The sequence below is a fragment of the Lissotriton vulgaris genome, chromosome 11 (assembly GCF_964263255.1).
Source record: "Lissotriton vulgaris chromosome 11, aLisVul1.2, whole genome shotgun sequence".
In the NCBI taxonomy this organism is placed as follows: Eukaryota; Metazoa; Chordata; class Amphibia; order Caudata; family Salamandridae; genus Lissotriton; species Lissotriton vulgaris.
The window spans coordinates 979,681,393-979,708,332 of NC_141699.1; the positions used below are offsets into that span (position 1 = coordinate 979,681,393).

General features: G+C 45.8%; 1 protein-coding gene across 1 annotated transcript in view; it reads right to left on the reverse strand.

The window, feature by feature from the left end:
• The window catches only part of LOC147683806 (arylacetamide deacetylase-like), a 116,426-nt gene extending 114,418 nt beyond the window's left edge, over positions 1 to 2,008 (reverse strand). Inside the window, exon 1 of the mRNA XM_086944204.1 lies at positions 1,758 to 2,008. Within this exon, the coding sequence (XP_086800330.1) occupies positions 1,758 to 1,895 (138 nt within the window). The 5' untranslated portion in view covers positions 1,896 to 2,008. The remainder of the gene's footprint in view (positions 1 to 1,757) is intronic.
• Between the last annotated feature and the right edge of the window lie 24,932 nt (positions 2,009 to 26,940).

A 26,940-nucleotide genomic window follows, 5' to 3' on the forward strand; every position in this document is an offset into this window, starting at 1 on the left:
TCGGTCTCAAGGCGAGGTTCGGCACTGCCTCAGGTGTAGCAGGTAGAAACAGCACTCCCTCGTTGATGACTGCATGAGCGGCGCCCACGAAGCGGGGGCCGATAGAAGTGGAATTAATTACAAGAGGAATGCTCCGCCGGTAATGGTCCAGAGATTCACCAACACTCCCTCACCGCACAAAGCAAAATGCACCCAGAATTGCAAGTCCAGCCAGTGATTTTAACAGCAGGGAGGAGGCGGGAAGAGGACCAGCTGCGGCAGATCCAAGCCGCGCTGCACGCTGGTCCTCGCAGTCCCGCTGGCTGTCTGTGGGTCGGTCTCAAGGCGAGGTTCGGCACTGCCTCAGGTGTAGCAGGTGGAAACAGCACTCCCTCGTTGATGACTGCACGAGCGGCGCCCGCGAAGAAGTGGAATTAATTACAAGAGGAATGCTCCGCCGTTAAGGGTCCAGAGATTCACCAACACTCCCTCACCGCACAAAGCAAAATGCACTAAAATTACTATATGTAATCTGTATGTTATGGACAACCAGAATAGTACCTGTTATTGATGAATTACTCTTCGGTGTCGTGGTTTATGGACATTAAGAATTTCGATGTGCAGAGGCCAGTAAAGAATCAACAGTAGTAGGTATTGCGCACAGCCTGATAGGGATCATTATTGGACCTTTTATACCCATTCTTAATGATAAGCATTTCTCACAATTTCAGCCAAAATTGTGACACACGTCAGGACCACTTATAGTCAACAATTATATACCCTGGTTCTGAGGGACAGAGGGCAACCCCATTATACTTAAGGGTTCAGCAGACCAACATGTCTGATTCCTTTTAAATAAAGCAATCTTTTTCTGTTCCAGTACAGCAGATTCACAGGATGTGTTCAAAACAAAAAATGGAAAATTATCCAATTTTATATGAGCAGCACTGACTACTCCCAAAACATGTTTGATCACATTCACAAAAGGGATCGGGTCCCTTGGAGACCCCTTCTCATTGGCGAATAGTTATCACCTTCTTTGACTTGGTGGTAACATATTAATGTTTTATGACCCGATTATAGTCTCAAAATACCAATACATAACTTAAGAAATTGGTATTTGGAAAGGACCCCTTTAAACACCCTTTCCAAATACCTATTGTATTTATTCGCCAACCCAAATTGCGAATCTGTAACGTGTTCCCGAATCACAATTTGGGTTTCACAATTTAAATGTGTCACACATTTAAAAATACCAGGCTCCGATTTGAACTTTGCGACTGCCATTGTGCGGGAGACCGATATTGTTTAAGAAAATCGTTCTGAAGGATTTTCAGTTTATTAAGTGTGAGTGCTTGTGCAAATACTGAATCTCTGTTTTCCCTTCCCCTAGCGCTTCCTGGCATTAATTAACCTCGAATTTTCCATAAATAATGCCATATGAGAGTTCCATATCTTCATTGTTCTATTTAAATTAGGCCTCACCCATGTACAGGAAATAGGATTTCAGCTTTCTGAAATAAAGATGAATATATTCTGACCATGAAGACAATATTCAGTTCATAAACCTTTCCAAACATTAAAAAGTATATGTAAGTAGCCCTGTATAAACTACATATGATTTACGAAACTTAATAATGCATTTTGACATATCTTTTAACAGTAGGTTTCTTGGGTTTAGTTACATATTTAACATTTTCAGATATATGTAGCAGCAAACAATGCTTTATAGAATATGTCGTCATATTAGAGGTCTGAAGATGCAATTTGGAACTTACCACGAGTGCAACTGGTCCAAATATCCAACTTAATACAGTCATTTTCCATCTCTCCTCGGTGTTTTCTGGAAGAGGTTTATAAAAACAATACGCCACAAAAATAGCAGCGATTGTGAAGAACAGTAATTTCGAGGCCATGGTAAATTACCGACTCATTCGGTGCCGCTCGAGGTAAATCTCCTTCTAGTCAGTACAGTCACATGAGTTTTCACTACAATGGCAGCTTTCATCTGACACCTGGTGGAACTTGCACTCAGGTACCCTCTGTCCAATAAAAAGGGAGCGGCGCCTTGCCACACCACAAGCAGTCCTTGCTGTTAATTAGTTACAGGGTTTGCACAGGGCACTTTCAAGAACAGGCTTGCTAGCCATTGTCTCAAGGCTTTATCTGTGTGACCTGGCACAGTGCGTGGTTATGCAAGACATTCGAGTGAAAGACAGAGATCTCTTTTATGATTTAGTATTTTACAAAATAAGAAGTCGCGCTGCTGAGCAAAATAGATTGCCAGCATTTATTCCATAGGAAAAGATCACTCTTTGTACAAACAATGTTCTTACTTAACTTGCTTTCTTGCTTCTAAATGTGATGGGGCCAGTAACAGCAGTTAGTGCACTCTAGGGGTTATGTCATCAGTGGAAACGACACACCTGTTTAATTTCAGCTGCCGGAATTTCTGGGTGGGACTTTGTGAAGAATTCAAGTTCACTCTGTGCTTAAATATTGTTTAAATACTGGGGAAGCATGCAACTGGGCCTCTCTGTGTGTGGACGTGACCTGCCTGTGTATGATGATTAAGAGGTTTTGTTTTAAACCCGCTATTTAACAGGGTACAATAGCTACATAGCTTCATACAAACAAACACATTTAAGGAAGTGTTTAATCTGTAGAAGAATGAGGCAGGGGCCCTGATGGGTGGTGGGTTTCCTTAATACTGGGGCTTTCTGGTCGTGATTCCAAACTATTCCTCTTTATCACACCACTCTACCTTCCTTGTCCCTCTATTTCACTCTTGCGGGTTCTTTTTCATCCCTGCATTCTGAAGTGGTCACAGTTTTCCCATCTTTCTGCTCCTCTTCCTCTCTCTCTTTTCTGCATTTCTGCCTTTTGTTCTGGATTAAAGTCACGATCCCCAAAAATGAGTGCCGATGGGCCCCACCTGCAACCACCAAGCACTGATTTGAGGTTTACACTTGGAATCCTTTGACAGGTAGAAGAGGACTTGTCTCTTTTCCTGTTCCCCACAGGACGACTCTCAGTTGCACTGCAGATGCAAATTTGTGTGAATCACAAATTATCAAATCTTCTTATAACCATAGCAGCCTTTACAAGATTTACAGCATGGACAGGGTTTCGGTTGCCACATGATTCCCTGCTACAGGATGTCCCACCTACAGAACATCCTGTAGCACGAACAACCTACAGAACATCCTATAACTCGAAATAGTGACTGAGAGAGGGTCAAGTAGATTTAATATCACAGTAGCCAAAATCACAAAACTGCTTACATTCACCCAGGAAAATGTATACACATTAACATAGATAAGCAAAAAAACGTTGCCCAACCAATACTCAAAACCCACTGTGTAGCTTCATTCAATGACAACAGAAAGAATCATAATGTTCATGTATGTTGACAATTTTTAATCCACAAATAGCTTTTAAGCAGTTAGCGGACATAATTAATTTATTTTCAATATTTTAGGTAATATACCGAATTGATGAATAAATATGAAGAACCTCGCTTAACAGAAAACACTGTTGGGAAAATACAATCAAGCCACTCCCTCCAAATTATTGAGCTAGAGCTATAACTTCAAATGCCTGGGAGTCAGAAAATCAGGAGCCATTTGAAACTCTCTCTGTAGAAGTGGATACAGAGCATAGGCAGGGTGGCCATCACTATAATCAACTATGTGCTTAATATGATGCACCTTCCTTTAGACTAGGATATTTGAACAAGAGTGCTGGAAAGTTTACCTTTGGAAGGCAAAAGGCCCAACTAGGAAAATTGAAACTCCATGCACTGATGTGAAGTGTGAAGGAGGGTGGTGTTCCTAATGGTGTTGCTATTTGTCCTTACCTGGGGTATATTCAAATGGACGCAATGACCAGCCCAGGAGACTATAAAAATCTACTGGGGACGTAGGTCCACCTAAAGTGGAACTCGTAACATGTACAATATTTGTTCCCATTTCAAGGGCAAGACTTAAATAGAGGTTGGTAATAGCTGGTTGATAGTTAATAGGTACCAACTTTTGACCTGCATTCTATGTTGGAGAAACTGTCTCCTAGTCCTTCCTGGTAAATCTGTGCAGTCTGTCTTGATTGGGACTTTCTTGATATGTTTGATAACCGGAGGCATGGGCATGCTGTGATGTTGGGTGACGCCATCAGGCTGCTTAGTGTGCAGTTGGTGCTATGAAGCATTGAGACTGCTTAGAAATGTGTCTATATTCAGAGACATTGAGGTTGCCTTCAAAAGCGTGTGGCAACAAAGAACTGTACGCCTCAAGGCACAGTGGAGTGAGAGCAAATGTGCCTCAATGAGTTGTTATGGAACACATGCATGAGTACTGCATTAGAACAGAGTACTGGCATGAGGCCCACACATTTATAAGATACAGGCAGTGTAACTGTGAGGGATGCAGAATCTTGTAAATTCAGGGAATGAAGGGGTGGATAAGAGCACAATTCTGAATCAGAACCTTTGCTTCTTTCTTGTACAGGCAGCCCTGTATCCATTTCAGACAGCATGCTAGTCGAGGTAAACAGGCAGCTAGAGAGGTGAGGTAAGTCACATTGCATTGTGGATAGGAGGAAAGTAATTAGTTGACAGTTGATTGACACGTTTCGTCTTAACAGACTCCTGAATAACCTGGTTCATGAGACAAACAAGGGCACGCAAGACTTTCCACCTCTGGAGAACTGACACATGTTTCTCTTCCCTTTCCCCTTCCCACTAGATTAATTTCTGGTGTACATTTTGAGGCTGAAGTTATGGTCTTCAGAGGCCGAGGATGGGGCGTCAATAGATGTTCTGCACTCGTCACATTAGACCAACTTCATTTTCCGCTGCTGTGCTTTTCCTACATCTAACCAGTCCATTCAAATAAGATTGCAGCCTATATTCATGCGTGCCTGATCCAGTCTGGCAAACTTTGCAGTTGGGCACATGTGAGCTCTTTTACTTACCCCCCTTTGACATAGCCAAATTGGACCGATCTAGCTGTGGCATGCAAGATGCACAACTTAAGGATTAGCTGTAGAATAAATACTGCTCTCATATCTTCTTTATTTCTTTATTTCGGTTAAAAACGAACCATAAAAGATGTACACATATTTTGAATACATTTTAAATAACAAGGACTGAAAGAATCAATTCTGCGCCCATTTTTTCACAGTTCATTATTACTATTTGGAAGTCAGTCAGAGGTATTTGCGATAATAAAATGATAAATACATTATTAACTCTTTTAAAAAGAAAAAGGTAGTATATTCATATACCTTACAGTAAATAGTTCATTTTAAAACACACTTAATATGAATGGTATTACTTCCATATCGTAGCAAGAAAACTAATTTAGCTATACAGATTGTAAACAGTACTGACACCAGCTTTTGAACTCCCACCCCTAACTCCAGCAGCTACATTACAACAGGTAGTCTAAAATGCATCACTATAGCATTAGAGAATGAGACCCCGTCTCCTTCGTACTATCCCCAAGGAGAATAGATATCTGCTTACACTGAAAACAATGGATTGTGTTGTTTCACTTCTTAAAACTCTCTCGGCTTCACTGAGATGTCTAAATCCCAGGAGTCCCATATGTGTTATGTTCATGCCAGTGGGGAAAGCCAACTGTGGTAATCCCTGAAGGGGTGTTTAGTGTAATTACCCTCTGTTTGGTTCGCGGTGGTCACGGCAGTGACAAAGGGATGGAGAGTATAAATAAACAGACCTGGAACATGACCTCATGGTTGATGTGTTTCCTGTGTGTGAACCTGTATTCAGTGAAGATATCAGTGTGCACGACTCATTAAGCCAAGGCTGCGGTGCCAACTGGTGACGAGCAGGTGTGGATCGGCGACATACCTCGTCCCTCGTCTCCTTGTGGTCTGGGGCTCCAATCACCAAATGAAATGAAATCTTTATTGTTTTAGTTAATAAAAACCATGCAATATCGAAAGAATTTATATCCTCTTTTCCTTAAAAGTTTGCAAATGTTTTCAACAGATTATAGAAAAGTAATTTCATACAAAAATATACAGTATTAAAGACTTTTTGGCTAAAAACAAGACAATTCCTTGTAAAACCTATCTAATTTAAAAGCGATGTATCTAACCCAATATATATTTACCAAAAGGCAGGGCTTCCATTGCCACTTATTTGAGTCCCACTGTTAGAGTTAATGATGCTGTCTCTACTAACTGTTCATATTAATATTTGCCAGACATTACCCCGTCAATGGCATGATGATTTTGTTATCCTTGTGCATTATTATCTTATCATATTGGATAAAAAATGTCGTAATCCTACAATTTAGACAGGGATCCGTTGCATCAAAACACTTGATTATTGCGGTTCTACAAGACCTAATGCCCCTCTCAATAAATATCTTTTTCAAAAGCCACACCCGGATCTGCTTTAAGCCAGGGCATATACAAATAGGATGAATAAGATCTTGTTTCTCGGTGCCACACAGTGTACATGAAGTAGGCCCATTGTATCCCTATTTGGGCTGATCCGCTAAACTTGGTAATAACCCAAACCTGGTAGCCATGAATTTTCTTTTTTATATAGTATGAGTATGTTGTACTCAAATATTCTGCCGGATGTAGTTTTGTATAAGACTGTATAACCATCCAAGCATGCGACCTCTTTGCAAATTTATCTTTATCCTCTATTAATGCATGTATTTTCACCATTTTATTTACCACTTTACGAAAAACGGGAAAGGAGGGGGACTGTGCCGAAAGATCTTTACACTTTGTTTCTTCCATGGCCGATTTCAAAAACTTGCCATAAATGGAGTGCTGATCCTCTTCCTGGGCTCGCCACAAGGCATCGTATAATACGTTTGCGACTCAACCAGATTTTATACCAACTCTTGACATATGCATAATTTCTTCCAATCCATTGATGGATAAGGCCAAATTCCAACCTCCCCTGTGCTGGTGACGCGTTCTGCGGTATCTTAAAAACCCTTTTGTATGCTCTTACTTGAATCTTATCCAACAGGTCAGCATCTGTTCCGTGTAAAACGACGCTTGCATACTCCATTGTCGGCATCAATTTAGCGGCCATTACATCTAATAAGGGCTTTAGGGATGGACCCTTTAACTTTTTTGAGAGGGCACAAAATGCGTATATTAGACCATTCCCTTTTGTTTCCAAATATTGTTTATGTTTTTGGAAATTTAAACGATCATCAATGTACAGACCTAGATATTTGTAGTTATTAACTGCCCCTAGTGTTATTTCTCCCAGCCTGACAGGGAATTTGTGTCCTGCCCGCTTTTCAATAGTCATCGTCTTTGTTTTCTTTATGTTGATTTCCAAGGCGTTGACCTTCACCAATGACGCTAGCTCATTTAGTGATCTTTGTAAGCCAACTCGTGTCTGGCTGAGTAGGACTATATCATCGGCGTAACAAAGATGTGTTATCGGCAATGGACCAAGACGATGGGATGAGCATTTATTTAATTTAGTTTTATTGAAAGATCCGCCATAAAAAGATGTGGGGGGCTAATACGCAGCCTTGCTTTAGCCCTATTGCAGTGTAAGTTTTTCTTGAGATTCTCGTACCATTTCCAATTTTATTCGTATGCATGTTCCCGTATACAATTGAATAATCGCACGGAGTAGGACCTCTGGGAGACCCATTTTCTTCAATTTACACCACAATAGTCCTCGCTCTATGCTGTCAAAAGCTGCTTTAAAGTCAATAAAGCAGAGCTGTAATGTTACATTCAAACGATTACACCTTTCTGCAATCATGGTCAAAGCAAGTATGTTAGTTGTTGTACCAAACCCCTTACGAAATCCGGTTTGATTCATAGGAATCATATTATTTTTAGTAGACCATTCTACTAGGTCCTCCAGAATTAGAGAAGCGTAATATTTCCCTTCTACTTCCATCAAAGGTGTGAGACTATAATTTGCAGGATCCGATCTATCTTGGCCCTTGAATATTGGGTTAATTATAGCACCTTTCCAACTCATTGGTAGGTTATTTGTTAATTTTGCCTCCAGGAACAGACCTGACAACGGGCTCGCCCAGCATTCGTGGTCCCCAGAGAAGATGGCCTGCAGTATTCCATTAGGCCCCGGGGCCCCTTCCCTTCGACCTGATATTATTATTTTCATTATCCTGGCGGCTACCTGACGATCCGGTGTTATTTGGGAGGCCTTAGTTTTACATTGTTCCTTAGAAGTATCTGGCGTGTTTGATTCCAAACCAATATAACTATTTTTATTTTCACCACCTGTATCTTTCTCAAAGATACTTCTCAAGTAGTGTACGTACCCAGTCCAACTCTGTCACACAAGCGCCATTTATGGTTTGAGCAGGTCCTGATATTCTATTTATTATGTTCCAAAATGATTTTTTGGCGCAAAAAAGAAGCCTTGTCCAGAACTGCTCCTGGTTCGATTATTTATCTCTCCACATTTGTTTTTTGTATAATCTTTTCAGATTTTTTTATTTCATTCCAAGGGGTTGCGTTATTATTTATCTTGTTCTTTCTAACCGCCTTCCTAATTTCTTTCCTTAATGTTAGTGCATTATTTGACAGTTTCGCCGTCTCCCTACTTCTTTTGTTTTTTTATGGGCTTTTGTTTCGGTGCGAGCCTCATGAAATTTGTAGTAAAGGTTGTCCAGTTTTCAACTTGGTTGTTTTCTGTAGCTGTATTTGAATCTACTGCCTCTTTAGCTAGCTTTATTATCTCCACTAGATTACCTACCGAACATCTTATACGCTTCAAATTAGATGTTGATAGATTACCTATCCTTATGGGGGCATCCTGATGTATATTAAAATTGATTGTTATTTCCAAATGCTGTTGTGAATGGTCACTTTGTGTTGAAAACTTAATCATAAATGTCCTCACTTTATTCAGTAAAGGTAAAGACAGAATTGTGAAGTCTATTATTGACTGGGCATTTATTCCTTGATATGTCCAAGATGGAGGTCTATCATCTTGCGTTCTTCCATTTATTATTCTTAAACCAAAATGTTCCAGGGCCATAACTGTTTTTGGCCAGTTAAATACCAGCGTTTTGCCATTGAAGATGTTTGCACTGGTACTGACCAAAAAACGTTTTGCGCAGTTATTAAATCATCTTCCTCCGGAGTGTAAATAAGGTTGGTATTAAAATCTCCTGTTATTATAATTTCCCACTCTGGGTGCGTCAGTCTGTAATCTGTGATTATCGAGAATAGATTATCCAACTGCTGTTGTTTTTTTCCTACTGTTGGATGCAAATAGACATTTATTAATAAAATTGTTGTTAAATCATGTGTTGACAAATTGTCTAATTTGATAACCTGTATGTCTGGAGTGGTTGTATTAAGTTGCTCCGAGCCTATGGCAATTGCTGTTGAAATGTATACTGCTAGGCCTCCCTTAGCTCTACCATAGTGGTTTAATCTTACAGCGTTGACATGATGAAGTTTATAATTCGCTACTTCCTGCGGTATTAACATCCAGGTCTCTTGTAATACCACAATATCATATTTACTCCAGTATGTTGGTGCAACATCCTCCTGAACTTCACTTTTAGCCCCCGCTATATTCCAAGACAGAAGCTTTATACAATCGTGCCGGAGACTATTATCTTGAGAGACAAGTCATTCTCATGTCGGTTCATTGAGTGTCGCTGCTAACCATCTCCATTGCATTGGACCCTGACCCCCTGATTGTTTAATGGTACCATTACCCAAGACGTCCTTTTTATCTCTAGCATTTTGTAATACTGGAAACACCTGACTTTTTTCACATTCCAATGGGCGACACTTCATGAGCTTCATCAACGGTGATGGGTAACAAGGTCTTAGGGGTTTGTCCAATAAGATACCCCATGCTTCAAACTGATGGCTGGCATTCGTAATAGCTTCCACTATTTCCTCATTTCTCCACGTCGCAAGTGTTCTTTCCATCTGTTTCTTTTTATTATACATTCTTTCTGTCTGGTTCTTTTCATCTTGTGGGATAAATTTAAAGGACAATAAGTCACATTGGGACAAGTTTTTTAGTGGCGGAATTTCCGCCAGTAATCACATTATATTTCCTCTATTGAGAATATCTTGCTGTCCTTGTGAGATGTATTTAGGAGTTAGGATAATCTGCTTGCTCCAACAATCCTCTTGGTTTAACTCTGACATATGGTTTGTTCTATGTTGTGGAGCTGTTATTACCATTCTGGTACTAGCCCCTGCTACATTTGTATTTCGCATATTAATTTTTATTTGCAATTGTTCTTTTAATTCATCTTCCATTTGTATGGGCCTTTGTAAAACTTCATCCGGAGCCTTTAAATCTTGAGGATCGTTGTTTGTTACCGCCTGTGTTGATCTTATTTCTTGGGAGATAAGCGAGCCATTATTTTGTTCTGTCCTATCTTTATTAATTAATTGCGTTTGGCCACGAGCAACGTTTAATTCTTGACTTAACTCTTGTCGGAGTTCTTGACTCATTCCTATATTGTCTTGTGAAGCTACTTGTAATACTCTTTCCGCTTGTGTTACCCTTTGATCTTTTTTTTACAGTTGCAATCACATTTCTGTGTGGAATGTCTATATACTTTATTTGCTTTGTAAACTTCTTCTTTTTAATTATTGTAGTTTTTTTAGTTAATATTTCCTGATTTGTTTTGCTTGATATCGATGATTTCTCTAATTTTATACTATGACTTGTTGAACTGCACAAGGGGTGTGGCTCCTTGATTAAATCATACCCATCTTCCCCTTCATGGTTTGTAGATTTATTTATTTGTACTAATTGTTTTTTATCAAAGATGTCAAACAATCTTTTTTCGCCATTATTGCTCTTCCTTGCTTTCCTTGTACTTTATTTAACTCCCATAGGTTTCTTTATTCATCGATTGGAGTTTGTTGATTGTCTTTGGCGGCTACATCTTTATGGCTCACATTTTATGGTAGCTCCAGGTCATTAGTTTGTCTTCCTATTAAGCTGTTTTGTAAAATTGCTGGAACAGTGCTCAATTTGTCGATTATTGGTCCACATGCACACTCGCTGAACATTTCTGCCTTTTAACTTTTTCCATTAGTTATTATATTTGTAAGATTTTCCAATTTGGAATTTATACCAGCGATGTAAGTGGCTATTATATTCATTAGATCAATTTGAATGTCTAATTTGTCCGACTGCATGTTAAACGTAATTATTGCTGTTTCTAACATTTTTAGCAGGGAGGAAGACGCAGATGTATAGTCCTCTCTATTTGTATCTCCCCTTTTTACGGGGCCATCCTCCAGGAGTTCTTGTTTTAGTATTTCATTTTCCTTTGTATTTTTCAAGGTTTTCTGACCCTGTATTACTTGTTTGCTTTACACTGTAACACAGGTTTGTTGCTGCCTTAATTTCATTTTCCTCTTGTTTTCTCTCTATCCCTTGTGCAAGATGCTCCAGTGTACTAGAAATTTCTATTATCGGCTGACTATATCCATGCGATATTATACACTTTGAATTTTCTATCTGCTTGTTTGATAGGTTTATGGTTTTTACATCCAATGCTTGCAGGAGATCCCTATTTTCTGAAAGAGATAATGAGTAATGCCATGATTTGTTCTGCTCTTCCTGTGGGCCATGGGTAATATATATTTGAGACGTCGCAGTGATATTCGTCCTGTTTTTGCAAGGCGCTAGAAGATCCCTCTCTTAGTATACATTTTGGGGTTGAATGTGAGAGGTCCGGGCCATGAATTTGAGCTGGAATTGTTATCTGCTTACTGGTTAACGGATCTTTTTCCATATCCTGTGAATTTTTCATAATAGGATCCTCAGATTTAGATACTACCGTCTTTTGTGGGGTCAATGGATTTGGTAATCCCACTGTTTCACCTGTCTCTGAGTAAATTGCTGCCGCAGGATCCTTTAAGAACCTAAATTTTTTACTAGGCAAACTTTTACCAAAACTCGAATATGTCGGTGAAATTAATGTATTTGTGGATGCTTGGCTACTTTTTCCTGGTGAATCCAACTGCTCCTTGGATTTCCTAATGACTTTTTCCCCCGTTTTTTCTACCACTTGATTACGGGCTCTACCTGACCTCATCTTTGCGTTCACTTAATTCCGTTATTTGTCCTTACCGCCAGTTGCTCTTGCACCCTTGGTTGGCTAAAATCCTTCCTTTATGTATAACCACTGGATAAATCAACAATTAAAATCCCCCCCGTGAGGAAGCAAAATAAAGCCAAAAAAGTCAATAATACTGCTGTGCTCAGTATGTTGTGCTCCGTGGTGAGGTATGATACAATGCTTGATACTTTCGGGCTCCGAGCTCAATGATCTTGCACCTCACTCTTTTGCTCACTCGCACACTACAACCGAGAAACTGAGTGCAACTACTAGAGTGTAAACATGGCACTGGAAAAGTCACAAGATCAGCTACCAGTTTCCACTAACCAAAACCATGTAATGAAACCTCCTGCCTTACCCCCTGCTCCACTCACAGAAGAAAAGGCAGTAGTACGTCTCACCGCAGGCTTGATTGCTTGCTGTTTTTGTAACTCCTATACTGACTCCCAGATCCTGCTTCAAAGGCTGGTTCTGCGCCGGTTCTGCCTCAGAGACCGTTAGTCAACCCAGACTCCACTACACTTCAAGGGGCAGTCTTTAGAAGCGTTTAGAAATGCCTCTCACCAGCCTCTTGCTTCACGCTGACCACTGTGATCACTGTAAAGGCTTCCTTCCTTCAACCAGCCGGGCAGGCAGGCGGGCTGGCGTGTTAGACAAACACCGTGCCAGGCAGCACACGGAGAGTCCGGTGATCTCAGGCGAGGAAGGGCCAAGCGGGGCCAAGCGGGGGGGCCACGGCCAGGTCGGGGGCCAAGCCTGTAATGTTGCTCTCATTAATAATAACGCTGGCTCCAATTGCTTGAAACACCATTGGTTTATTTAACAATTACAGGCTTATCTGAAGAGCGCCGGCCGGCGCTGCCGTCTCTCCCGGTCACAGGCGCGCTATGCGATGCGCGCGCATCGCCTCCAAGATGGCCGCCGCACGTCACGTCCTACGTGACGTGCATAGACTAGTACGCTCACTACATATCTCCCCTTTTTCCCCAAACATTGAAGAGTCACTTACAGTTCATTGTCCAACTCGAAATCTCGAAATCTGGAGGGCCTTACCACCGGCCTTCCACTCCTAGTCATCCTGATGAGATTCTCCGGGGCCCCTTGGTTCTGCGTCTCGGTGCTTTCAACTCCTTCCTTCGCAACCGCACCGTCGTCCACTCTTCTCCTTAGCAAGTCCATGTTGGTTCCTTGGTTTCCACTCACTCTTCTTTCATCCTCTCGTACACTTCTGGCACTTACTCCATCTTGCTGCTCACCTACACATTGTCCCATCTCTGCATACGAATCCTCTATGTCCTCCCATTCAGTTCCGGTTTGCTCCCATCGCAAGATCTTGTTACACCTGGCCATGCGGTCTTGGGACCACACGTTCCCGTCACTCAACAGGGCCGCTCGGTCGTACACCTCCTTAACTTGCAGGGGTTTGCTATATTTGCTGTCTCCTTTCTTCTGTAGAGTGGCTAACTTTACTCTTACCCACTCGCCTTTCTCCAGACCTGTTCCTCTTACATTTCTCCGTTTGTTGTAATGGTTGGTATAGATGGTCTGTGCCCTTTCTAGGTTGGCCCGTACCACCGCAGGGGACCATTCGCTGGTGATAACCTTCTCCTTCCAAATCCTGTTGTCTTGCGTGAAAGGCTCACGCCCTCTCAAGATCTGGAATGGGCTGTATCCTGTGCCAGTGGGAGTGATCCTGTAGGCCCACACCATATTCTCTAGTGCTTTCTCCCAGTCCTTGTCGCTGGAGATCGCGGCTTGTATGGCTCCCATCACCACCCTATTAAATCGCTCCACCAAGCCATTTCCGGCTGGATGGTAGATCGCCGTGTGTTTGATGGTGACGCCGTTCCTTTGCATAAATTTGTTCCATTTTTCCGACGTGAACTGGGGGCCATTATCACTCAGAATGGACTTAGGGATTCCTTCTCTTATAAAGGTCTCTGACAGAAACTTCAGAATGTTCTCAGTGTCCATGGTCTCATCCACCCTTATCTCCGGCCATTTGGAGTATCGATCCATGAGGACACATACATTCTTCTGCGTGCCCTGGTCGTCTAGGACAGGTCCCAATATGTCTATAGATAGTTCTTCCCACGGGTTCTGTGGGGGGACAAACTTTCCTAACGCTGGACGTAGAGGTTTAAGTGTCTTATCAGCTCCCTGGCACTGTGGGCACTCTCTGACGTGCCTTTCTGCCCTTATATCCATGCCTGGCCACCAGTAGTTCTGTTTGGCCCTTAACTTCAGTTTTCCTATGCCTAAGTGGCCCTCATGTAGTATGTCCAATAGCTTAGTGATGAGGTTCCTTGGGGGGATCACCTTGTCTCCTCTGTAAGTGAACACACCCTTGTCTCCTACCGACAATTCTTCCCTTACTTCATAGTATGGCTTCATATTTTCACTCACGTGTCTTTTGTCTGGCCAGCCCTTGACGACGTGCATCTTCACTTCCTTCATAATGCTGTCCTCCTCGTATGCCTCTGTCCACTCCTGGTGGCTGATGAGTTTCTCCTGGTCTTCTATGAGAGCTACCAATTCCCCTTTGCCTGTAGGGTCCTCCTCCCCTGGCTCCATGGCAGCTGCTCTGCTCAGGTAGTCGGCTACTCGGTTCCGGTTCCCCGGGATGTACTCCACATCGTACCTGAACTCAAGTAATTTTAGAGTCATTTTTGATATCCTAGGAGTGGCATTAGCATGTCCACTAGATGTTAACACTTTTACCAACGGCTTATGGTCTGTCTTGAGTAGGAATCGGGTTCCCCATAGGAATTGTCGAAATCTCGTCATGGCCCACACCACAGCCAGCATCTCCTTTTCGATCACACTATATTTACTCTCGGTATCCGTCAATGCCCGAGATGCAAAACTGATCGTTTCCAATTCTCCTTGCCCACGATCCTGCATGAGCACTGCGCCCAGGCCCTTGTCGCTGGCATCGGTCGTGAGCACTGTGGTGCCCTGTGGGTCATATCCCTTGAGTGGTACAGCTCCGCTACGTCCTTCTTGATTGTCTTGAACTCCGTTTGTGTCTCTGGTGTCCATTGGAAAGTGGTGCTCTCCCTGGTCAGCATCCTCATATGGTGTGTCTTCGAGGCAAAGTGCACTACAAATTTGCTGTAGTACTCCGCCATCCCCAAAAACGACCTGACCTCTTCCTTGTTAGAGGGGGGCGGAGCTTCTGCGATTGCTTTTACATTTTCTGCCTTGGGTGTGATGCCATGTACTCCTATTTCATGGCCTAGATAAGTTACCGACTCCAGGCCCAGTCGACACTTTGTCCACTCTGCCGTGAGGCCTTTGATTTCCAATGTCTCCAACACCTTTCCGAGCTTCTGATCGTGGTCCAGTTTGTCACGCCCCATAACTAGAATGTCGTCCTGGAAGTATTGGACGCCTGCTATGTTCCTGAACAGCTGGTGCATCAATTTCTGAAACACTGCGGCTGCCGAGGCCAGTCCAAACGGCATGCGGCAGAACTGATAGCACCCGAACGGGGTGATGAAGGATGTAAGTTTTCTGCTGTCCGGATGCAACACTATTTGGTGGTAGGCGGAAGTCAAGTCAATTGTGGAGTACCATCTTATCCCCCTGGTTTTTGCTAGCATTTCATCGATCCTTGGAAGGGGAAATTTTTCCACGACAATGTTCTTATTTAGTTCTCTCAGGTCCACACATAGCCTGACCTTCCCATTAGGCTTCATGACTACCACCAAGGGTGCGAGCCACTCAGCGCAGGTGATGGGTTCAATTATTCCCTTTCTCTCCAAGTCTTGGAGTTCTGTTTGGACTGCTTCTCTTACCGCTATGGGTACGTTCCTTACTTTGTGGGCTATGGGGATGGCGCCCTCCTTGAGTACAATCTTGTGTTGGAATTTCTCCATTTTTCCTACTGTGCCTCCAAACACGTTTGGGTAGTCCTCCTTCCATTTATTCAGATTGGGCCACTCTTCCAGTTCCGTGAGCAGGATTTGTTCTTTCCCGCCTGGGTCCAATTTGATTCCCAGATCGCCCTGGTCTAGCCATCCCAAGACGGAGGGTCCCCTCTCTGATACGTATAGCTTGCAGGACGCTGAACGGCCTCTGAACTCAAACTCCAAACGTCGGAATCCCACCATTGGGATGCGATCGCCGTTGTACGTGACTGGTCGGATGTCTAGTTTCTCCAACTCTGGGCCCAACTTCGGTCTGAACGTTTCGTCCCACACAGCTCGTTGAACTATTGTGTAGGGGGACCCTGTATCCGCCACTACACTGATGGTTATTCCGCCCATTGTCATTTCTAATACGGGTTTGGTTGTCCTATGTCCATCCACGCATAGTATCTGGTCATATATGCATAGAACGGTGACCACCTCTTCCTCCACGGCCCCGTCCTGGTCTTCTTCGCCTTCGTCAATACATTTTACTACGCCTTTGGATAACTTCTTCCGGCACACCTTCTCGTAGTGGCCTATGATGCCACAGTGCAGACACTTGGCCCGGAACGCCGGGCATCTTCTGTCGTGTGCCTCGTGGGACCAACTCCCGCACCTATAGCACGTTTTCTTGTGGTCGCTGCTTGCTTGCTTCCCTTGTGGTCCGGCATTGCCCTGCCATCTGTTGGCTCCTTTGGGTGCTGGGCCCTTGTATCTCTGGTCACTGCGGTGTTCCTCCTCATGAATCCTGTTCACCATGGCAGGGGCTGCCATGTCTTTCTTGGTCGCGTCGGCGCACCTCCGTGCGAGTTCTGCTCTTTTGACGATGACCATCACGTCCTTGAGTGTGGTGTCTCCGCTTGCCCATAGTTTGTCCTGAACGTTCGTGCTGGTGGTATGCATTACTATCTGATCCTTGATTAACTCCTCCTCCCAATTTCCATACCTGCACGTGGTCGCTAGTTTCTTCAAGGCTGCCACGTATTCCTCTATGGACTCTCCAGCCCGTTGTTTCCTCTGCTGGAAATTGAATCTGTCGACTGACACACAGACCGTGGGTCGGTAATGTTCATTCAAGTCATCGATGGCGTGGGCATACACGTCGTCATCCGTGCTTCCTCTCTGTTTGGGCACCAGGCTCTTGTATATCCTGAGTCCCTCCGGTCCTAAGTTGAGTAGCATTATGCGTTTCTTTCTTTGTGGGGTGAATTTTTCCTCGTTCTCATCCTCCAGGACCCCTATGAAGTTGTCGATATATTCTTTCCAATCTTCCCACTTCATTAGTGGTTCCCCTGGTTTCGGTAGGATATGTACTGGTGCAATTGCGTACCCTTCCGGTGTACTCATTTTCTCTTCTTTGACTGCAGTTGCTTTGTCTTCTTTACGGGTGGGGCTACCTGGGGTGCTGTCCTTTACTGCTATGCTGGTTTGCGCCTGGGGACTCTCAGTGCTAGTCCCCACCCCCTCCTCTTTGGTAGCCAGCTCTGTTCCTGTCTGATGCGCTTATATGGGAGTCTGCGCGCTTAATCTGGCTGGTCTGGGGTCTCTGTGCCACCTTCCTGACCTCTTCGCCGCCTGTCTGTGTAGCTATGGCTCTGCCACGCTCTTCAGATTTGCTGTACCTTGTGTGTGTCCTACAGGTCCCGTGTGCGCTGCTCTGGGTGGTTAGGCTGTGCAGGATGGATCTCCAACCGGATCTGGGTGGACTGGAGTGCTGTACTCCCTTCTTCTGCCCACGCGGTGGGTTGGTTTCCAGTCCGTTTTTTTTTTTTTTCCTAGTGCAGCTTGCTGGGCACCTCCCGAACTCGTCGCCACTGTAATGTTGCTCTCATTAATAATAACGCTGGCTCCAATTGCTTGAAACACCATTGGTTTATTTAACAATTACAGGCTTATCTGAAGAGCGCCGGCCGGCGCTGCCGTCTCTCCCGGTCACAGGCGCGCTATGCGATGCGCGCGCATCGCCTCCAAGATGGCCGCCGCACGTCACGTCCTACGTGACGTGCATAGACTAGTACGCTCACTACAAAGCCAACCCCAGCTCACTGTCACTTTCACAGCAGTCAGCACTTACCGCTGCTCTCAGCCTGCTGACCCTCCACTCTGTTCCTCTGCTCTCTGGCAACACAATCCAGAGCGGGGGGTTGCCGGCACGAGCACGGGGCTGACTGTAATGCTCCCCCCTCGATGCCTCGATGCCTTCGGGGGAAATACGGGCTCCACACCCCAAGCAGCACTCCGAAGTGGACGCGGGAATGCTAGCGGGAGCGAAGGGGCACGAGTCGGGGCAGCGGAGCAAAAGCGTCTCCCGCGTCATCCTCGTCTCGGCTGCTGCAGATCACTGCGAAAATCCGAACTGGAATGCTCTGCGGGAACCGGTTCCACGTTGATCCCACTAGCTACCTGCAGGGACGATTGTGTCCTGCCCAGCACTGGTCCTGTGCCCTCCAGTGTCACGCAGGCTGTCGGCGCATCGCTGCATAGAGGGACCGGCGTGCTCCGCTGTTGTTTTCTGGCGTCCCTGCGTGCTAGACACAGTGCTCGTCCAGCCAGAGACGTTTGAAGGCATGGGCAAAGTGGGCTCTGGCCTAGGGTTACAGACTTTCAAGGGACCCCTGATCGAGCCAGCTCTGTTCTGCAGAGTGTTGCCTGGATGGGCTTTAGAAATTCCTAAACACATTGTTTTAATTACCGTTTTCCTTTCATTTAATTTTAATATGTGTTATGTGTGAAAGTATTACAGACATTTTGCAGAGAACTGTTGTGTTAATGTTTCATGCAACAGCCATAAAAATGTTTCTTTTAGATCGAAACAGGTTCTCACTTATTAGGAATGGGAGGGTATCACAGAGATTATTTACAGCAATATTGCTGAGCTGCTGCTGTGTTACAATATTGAAAACACACATCACTATCCCAGAATATTAGATGTAAATTCATTTGGAATTTGGAGGAGTGTGGCTGTCAGTGACCTGGCCAAAGAGAGCATGAAAGAGCTGAAATTAGATCCTACATTTAGAACTGTTCTGAACAGGGGCCCCAAAATACGTTTGCTCAGTGCTCCAAAAATCTCTAAGATGTCCCTGCGTCCAGCCCTTCCTAGTGGGTCTCTGTCAAGGCGGACTCCAGGCCAGAGACTGCCTGCCGATGCCCTGTTTCCTGTGGGTGTGTTCTAGTGTGCCGGTACGGCCCATGAGGCCCGGCTGGGGCTGTTGCCTCCTGGAAGGTGAAAGGGGTATTGTCTTCCGGCTCCTGTGACTGTTCACTGCACGGCTACAGTCTACAGAAGAAATAATCTATATAGAAAATGATAAAAGGAGGTATGTGGATGCCGGCAGCCACAAGTGAATGTACACTTCCTCTCAGTATTTGGGCACACCATACAGCCCCAGTATGTTTGACCAGAGGAGAGAGGCCTGCCTTTGCTACCCACATTGCAACCCTCCACTAGGAGAAGAAATTGAGGCCAAAACTATTATTAACAGTAATAAACAAGGAGGAGTTTTGTCTTGGAACAGGACCTTGTCACTCACTAAGCACCACTCCATGCCAAGCAAAACAATCACCATGTCTGCCATATCCCCAGTGGAACCATTCCTAATTGGTGGCCCTCCCTCAGTCCAGGCAGCAAAATGGAACAAGCATTGGAAATGCAATAGGTCTCGCAGCATTAGAGTTAGTGCTTTTAGAATTGTTTATGGGTTTTTTTGTAAATCTTTAGCATTTTTGTTTCCTGTAGCCAATGCTAAAGAATTAAAAAAAAAAAGCCATAAACATTTCTAAAAGCTCTAACTCAAATGCTCCGAGACCTATTGCACTGTGTGAGGGTGAGGGGTTGAGGGTGAGTGAGGGTGAGTGAGGGTGAGGGTGGGTGAGGGTGAGTGAGGGTGAGTGAGGGGTTGAGGGTGAGTGAGGGTGAGGGGTTGAGGGTGAGTGAGGGTGAGGGGTTGAGGGTGAGTGAGGGTGAGTGAGGGTGAGGGGTTGAGGGTGAGGGTGAGTGAGGGTGAGTGAGGGTGAGGGGTTGAGGGTGAGGGTGAGTGAGGGTGAGTGAGGGTGAGTGAGGGTGAGGGGTTGAGGGTGAGTGAGGGTGAGTGAGGGTGGGTGAGGGTGAGTGAGAGTGAGGGTGGGTGAGGGTGAGTGAGGGTGAGGGGTTGAGGGTGAGTGAGGGTGAGTGAGGGTGAGGGATTGAGGGTGAGTGAGGGTGAGGGGTTGAGGGTGAGTGAGGGATTGAGGGTGAGTGAGGGTGAGGGGTTGAGGGTGAGTGAGGGTGAGGGGTTGAGGGTGAGTGAGTGAGGGTGAGTGAGGGTGAGGGGTTGAGGGTGAGTGAGTGAGGGTGAGTGAGGGTGAGTGAGGGTGAGTGAGGGTGAGTGAGGGTGAGTGAGGGTGAGGGGTTGAGGGTGAGTGAGTGAGGGTGAGTGAGGGTGAGTGAGGGTGAGTGAGGGTGAGTGAGGGTGAGTGAGGGTGAGGGTGAGTGAGGGTGAGGGTGAGTGAGGGTGAGGGTGAGTGAGTGAGGGTGAGGGTGAGTGAGGGTGAGGGTGAGTGAGGGTGAGGGTGAGTGAGGGTGAGGGTGAGTGAGGGTGAGGGTGAGTGAGGGTGAGGGTGAGGGGTTGAGGGTGAGTGAGGTTGAGTGAGGATGAGTGAGGGTGAGTGAGGGGTTGAGGGTGAGGGGTTGAGGGTGAGTGAGTGAGGGTGAGGGGTTGAGGGTGAGTGAGGGTTTGAGGGTGAGGGGTTGAGGGTGAGTGAGGGTGAGTGAGGGTGAGGGGTTGAGGGGGAGGGGTTGAGGGGGAGGGGTCAAGGGGGAGTGAGTGAGGGTGAGGGGTTGAGGGTGAGTGAGTGAGGGAGAGGGGTTGAGGGTGGTTGAGTGAGGATGAGTGAGGGTGAGTGAGGGGTTGAGGGTGAGGGGTTGAGGGTGAGTGAGTGAGGGTGAGGGGTTGAGGGTGAGTGAGGGTTTGAGGGTGAGGGGTTGAGGGTGAGTGAGGGTGAGGGTGAGGGGTTGAGGGGTTGAGGGGGAGGGGTCGAGGGGGAGGGGTTGAGGGTGAGTGAGTGAGGGTGAGGGGTTGAGGGTGAGTGAGTGAGGGAGAGGGGTTGAGGGTGGGTGAGTGAGGGTGAGGGGTTGAGGGTGAGTGGGTGAGGGGTTGAGGGTGAGTGAGGGTGAGGGGTTGAGGGTGAGGGGTTGAGGGTGAGTGAGGTTGAGGGTGGTTGAGTGAGGATGAGTGAGAGTGAGGGTGAGTGAGGGGTTGAGGGTGAGGGGTTGAGGGTGAGTGAGGGTGAGGGGTTGAGGGTGAGTGAGGTGGTCAACATATGAGGTCTGAGCGTAGAGTACTCAGTGAACTGAGAGGCATGAATAGGCGGCGGGCACTGGAGTGGGGAGACAGTGCTCAGAGCGAGGTCATGGTAACAGCTGAACGTGTCACGTCGACCTCCCCTTGCCTTGTCTTCCCAGCGGTTTGCAAAGGAAATGCTTTGAGAGTTGGACACCGACTGAGCAGGGACACATTTTCAATCGATTCCACGTCCTTCTGCCGTGTGATCTGACCTTACACTGCAATAATAATTTATTGTAAGGATACTGCTAATGATTGCAGTGTAGAGGAGTTAGCATTAAGTATTAGCCGGCATAAGAGATACAGTGAGAAATCCGTTAGTTCTGCTCGCTGTAATGGTATGAGGTACTAAGCATTTGGAAGATAATAATAGATGAAAAGCGCTGGGGCTTAGACGTATTTAAAAAGCTTAATAGCACCATATGTAAGGGGGCTACAGGTAACCCATTAGAGACGCATGGTGCAGTGTAACTAGAGCTGTGCACGCGTCCTCGTATAGAGAGATCCTGACTGTAAGCGGAGCTTCAACCTTAGGAGATGTTGGCAAGTGTAGATAAATTTCGGACCCAGTGCAAATAGACGCTGATTGCTACAGAAGATTTAAGTGTGAAATGCTCTGTCAGGGTGCCGAACGCATGAGGGAGGCTTGGTGCAATATAACTAAAGCTGCGCATGCGTTCTCACATAGAGAAAGTCTTTCCAGTGGCTGAGTCTCAGCCGTAGCAGCTGCTGGCATGTTGAAATAAGTTCTGGAACAAGAGCAATAAAACGCTGATTAATACTAAAGACTGAGAGCACTTATCTTTGTCAGGATACCGGATAGCCAATTAGGACACTGGAAGTCTATATGCGCGAGTGTAAGGACGGCATTTGCGGCGAGCTTTCACAGGCGGCGAACGATTTACGAAGACGGGTAGTGCCCTGCGCTAAAAGTGCATGGGTGGCTAGCTAGGCAGGAGTCTTACCTTAGTTGATGGATGCTGACGGTGTAGCAAGGGGTTCCTGGGTGTATCCGCAGATGGTGCGAGGTACTGCTGGGAAGACGCCGATTTAAATAAGGCAGTTCCCGCCAGCTTGAAGTAAATGAGCTGCAGCTGGGTAAGCATTAACACTGAGGAGGGACTAGTAACTCGGCAAGGGAGCCCACAAGCTCTGTTTGTAATGGCACAAGACACAGAGGAGGGACTGCTAGAGCAGCAGAGCGTAGGAGCCATTTTGGATGACAGTAGATGCCCGTAATGAGTATGTAAAATAAATATAAAGATAAAGACAATTAAATGTGAAGATGAAGACAGTTACTGAATGCTTAAAAAAAGGGAAAATAACTATAAAGATATTAACATGGGGAGGGCAAAAAGCACCTTTTAAACAACAGGTAACAGTAATAACAAGCCGGAGGGAAGAGAGGGGAGGGGGGAGGAGAAATGCGACACGGCGGGAAGGGGAGGGGGCGGGGGAGAGGGTGTGTGTGTTAGGAGGGCATTGCGAAATGCGAGACGGCGGGAAGGGGGCAGACATGGCGGGGAGGGGGCGGAGCGGGGGAGAGGGTGTGTGTGTTGTTAGGAGGGCATTGCGAAATGCGAGACGGCGGGAAGGGGAGGGGGCGGAGCGGGTAAACAAAGACGGACGTGCACGCGCTTTTAAGCTCAATGCGCATGCGCATTGAGCTTAAAAGTCACGGGCACTGCAAGGAATCGCCACGATTCCTTGCAGTGTGGATAAAGAGCGGATAAGTCCCAATACTCTCGCCTTGCTCGATGCGCATGCGCATCGACAGGCGAGACCTAAAAACTGGGTAGAGCGCTTGGAGGCCTATTTTGCAGCAATTGATCTCGATGATGACATACAATTTCGCATGCTCTAATACTTAGGAGGGCCAGCCATACACAATTTGGGAAGGTCAGTAGCGGAGGCTGGACCACCGCACCAGTATAACATACTGAAGCAAGCACCAACAGCCCACTTCAAACTGTTAGCAAACCCTGACTATGAATGTTTTCTGCTGTGTCAGGCCAGGGAATCACAGGAGGAATACGTTGACACTTTCTATGCTCATCTGAGAGATCTAGCTAGCACCTGCACACTACCGGATGCAGACAATGAATTCCGCTCTCAATTCATTGTAATGTAATGTAATGTATGTATACTTGTAAAGCGCACTGTTACCTCGTTACGTGGCGTCCTGGAGCTGTATACCGCTGAGGAACCCGTCCTGGCTTTCCCTGTGAGAGGGCACCCCCAAGGTGAAGCCAGGCATCCCCGGCGCTGCTAGGGCCGTTGTGGAGATTAAGCAAGCTATTGCCCAGAGTTGCAGAGTGGGACCCATGGTTAGCATAGGCACCTAGGCGAGAATTATCGATTCCGCGGACATTGACCCAAGACCCTGCTGCGTCGGGAATTGAACCCTGGTCCCGGGCCGACCTCTGCTTCAGGGTCTGCCGCTTCTAACCAGTGAGACACACTTCTCCACCTTTCAAGGCTGTTCCTTAATGAAACTGCAAGAAAACATTCTCCAAGTTCTGAGTATGACCATGGCTGACATGTTGACCATGGGTAGGTCGAAAGAATTGTCCAAAGTATGAGCCGCAAACATGGAAGCAGCACTACTGCACACAAACAAAGCGGAGCCAGTCAACGCTGTGGTTCCCAAGACCCAGGACAAAGGAAAATCAAGGAACAAACCAACATCTGAGCCTAAGACTAGCTATGGATGTTGGGGACAATACCCCTAAAAGGGACCTAGCCCTGCACAAGGGAAGCTGCGTTCAGGAAGCAATAAGGTAAATCATTTTGCAAATGTATGTTGTACTTCAGTATCATCGAGGGGTCAAAGACCAAAATTGGTAAATACTCTACTTGACACAGACAGCTCAATAGATGAAGGGGACATGGAGGATGATTACTTTGAAGGAGACATCCACATAATACATGCCATGAAACCTGAAGGATATTCACGCAAACACATCCCGAAGTGTAACATACTCCTGGAAAGACACCAAGTGCAGGCATTGATTGACACTGGAGCTTCCATCATGGTCCAGCTTATGCTCATTTTGCCAGCTGCACCCGTCCTGAGACCAACGACTACCAGAGTTTTTGCCTGTGGGCCCACCACCCCATTCCCTTTAGCAGAAGTGTTCACAACCAAAATTACACACAAATCTTGCTCAACGCGGACCAAGGTATGTTACAAAGAGGGCACCAGGATGTTGCTGAGCTGTCGGACAGCAGAGCACCTTCAGCTTTGTTGCATTCACGCTCAGTGTGCACCAAGACAATGTAGATGATTTACTAGCTCAGTTCGCATCACTATTTGAGGGCATAGGTTGCTTGAAAGACAGATTGATATGATTACATATCAATGACTCAATCCAGTCAGTAGCTTTGAAGCATCGACAGGTGGCGTTCTACATCTCATCGAAGGAGGAGTTACTGAACAAACCGGAGCAGGAGGACATCATTGAGAAGGTTGATGGTCCAACACCTTGTGTCACCTATTGTGGTGGCACGCAAGCCCAAGCAACCCGGAGAAGTTTGAATATGCGTGGACATGGCCCTACCTAACTTGGCCATCCAATGGGAGCGACATCTAACGCCCACGGTGGATGATATAGTGGCCGAAGTGAGTGGTTTAAAGTGTTTTTTAAAAATGGACTTACATGCTGGTTATTGCCAGCTGATGTTGGATCCCGCTTCCCGAGCCATCACCTCTTTCTCCTTGCATGTAGGCCTGTGGAGAAACACAGCTCTCAGCTTTGAGTCTCTAGTGCAGTTGAAGTCTTTAAGACACAATTAGAAGTGTGCTTGCAGTCCTAGAAAGAGTCCAAAATGTCAGTGATGATATTTTAGTCCACACCCCCACGTTAGAGGAACATTTTGATCATCTGAGGGCTGTGTTTCAATGCCTGATGGAAAACGGACTAACTCTCCATAGGGAGAAGTGTGATTTTCTACAAAAAGAAATCGAATTTTTTTATGCTGTTTTTCCCAAAATCGGGTGTCACCAGATCCTATCATGCTCCAGGACATCCAGGCTGCCCCAGCACACACCAATGTGACCGGAGTAAGAAGTTTACTGGGCATGGTCACGTATTGTGGCCGATTCATCTGTAATCTTACGAATCGAAGAAATCCACAGCAATTTTGGTTTTCTTTGGTAATTTTCTCCTCCGCCAAGCAATATTGGACAAGGCTAGGCCTGAGGCAAAAAAGGCCACACTTACCTTGTCCGGCCTGATTTTTGCCATGTTACACTAGAAAGGAGGTGATGCTTACGACAGTTGTTATCGCCCTTTCAGGGATTGGGCTGTGAGGTATTTTGATGAATCCAACTCACCTCAGGTTATTTTTAATGGGAGGGCTCAGACATTTGCCTCAGGGCTAAAAGTGCAAGAATACCTAAAGGAGATCTCTGTGGAGTGCGTGGGGTGTGGGCTTGGCTGAGGACAAGGACATGTTTGGGTATTGATTTTGATTGATATGTGTATCTGACTATATATGTCGTATATATTTTTGGTGGTTTGAGTTTTGTATGATGTGTAGTCTATAATACATTACTATACATTATGGGTTTTTGAAGTTTCTAATATGAGTAGTTTCACACGTCCATCTGTGGGGGTAGGTTTCTTTTCTCGTCACTACTTTTATTTACGGACTTCTCTCTGCTTGGCTGGAGCTGGGAGGGACAAGGGGTGGTGTGGTAATTGGTGGCATCATTAGGGTCCTTTTTTACTTGTTTGCTCGGTGGTTGAGGGGGATGATTGGTGAGGTGGAACCCATGGGTGGTTTTGGGTGGGTTGGGGAAGGTGGGAGGGAGTGGTCAATCCAAGCTTAAGGTAAGGATTTTTTCTTCAGTATTTTGGCTGGAAAATCATGGAAGGATACAGTAGACATATTGTAGTATGCCTTTTTTTGTTCATATTAGATGAGCAATCTACAAATTGCTGCAGTGAATATTTGTGGCCTAAATAACCAATTGAAAAGACAACAGGTTGCTCTGGAGATGTAACTCTTGAAGGCTGATATAATCGATATGAAGGAGACCCATACTGAGAGTGCACGGCAGAATATTTTAGACTTTATGGGATATCACGTAGTCTGTTGTACCTCACAAGGAACACGCACATGGGGGATGGCGATTTTGGCATGGAAAGGTCGCTGTAGCTTTCTGCGTTCCAGTGCAGATAAGTATGACCAATGGGCCATCATGGAGTGCTGCTATCCCAATGGGTTCTTTACTCTCCGCCAGTCACGGCCGGCATGACTCGCGGGTGGGAGGGCAGGAGTCGCGTGGGGAGGGGGTCTCGTAGAGGAGGTTTAATTTGAAAAAAATATAGTTAACTTACCTTTGCCAGCCCAGTCCCGCATCGTTTCTGCTTCCCTGCTCCTCTCTTAAACGGGAAGCAGGCAGCCCCCCTCCCCTCCCCTAAGCCAATCACAATGCTGCAATTGCAGCACTGTAATTGGTCGGGAATGACCAGCCAGGCGTCTATGGAGAGGCAGCAGCCTACATGGAGAAAAGGCATAGTGTGCATGACTGGTTTGGTCGCCCCCAGAGGGCCAACCAAACAGAAAGCACCCTCAGCAGTGAGCAAGCCACTCCTCCCCTGCCCTAAAGCATAA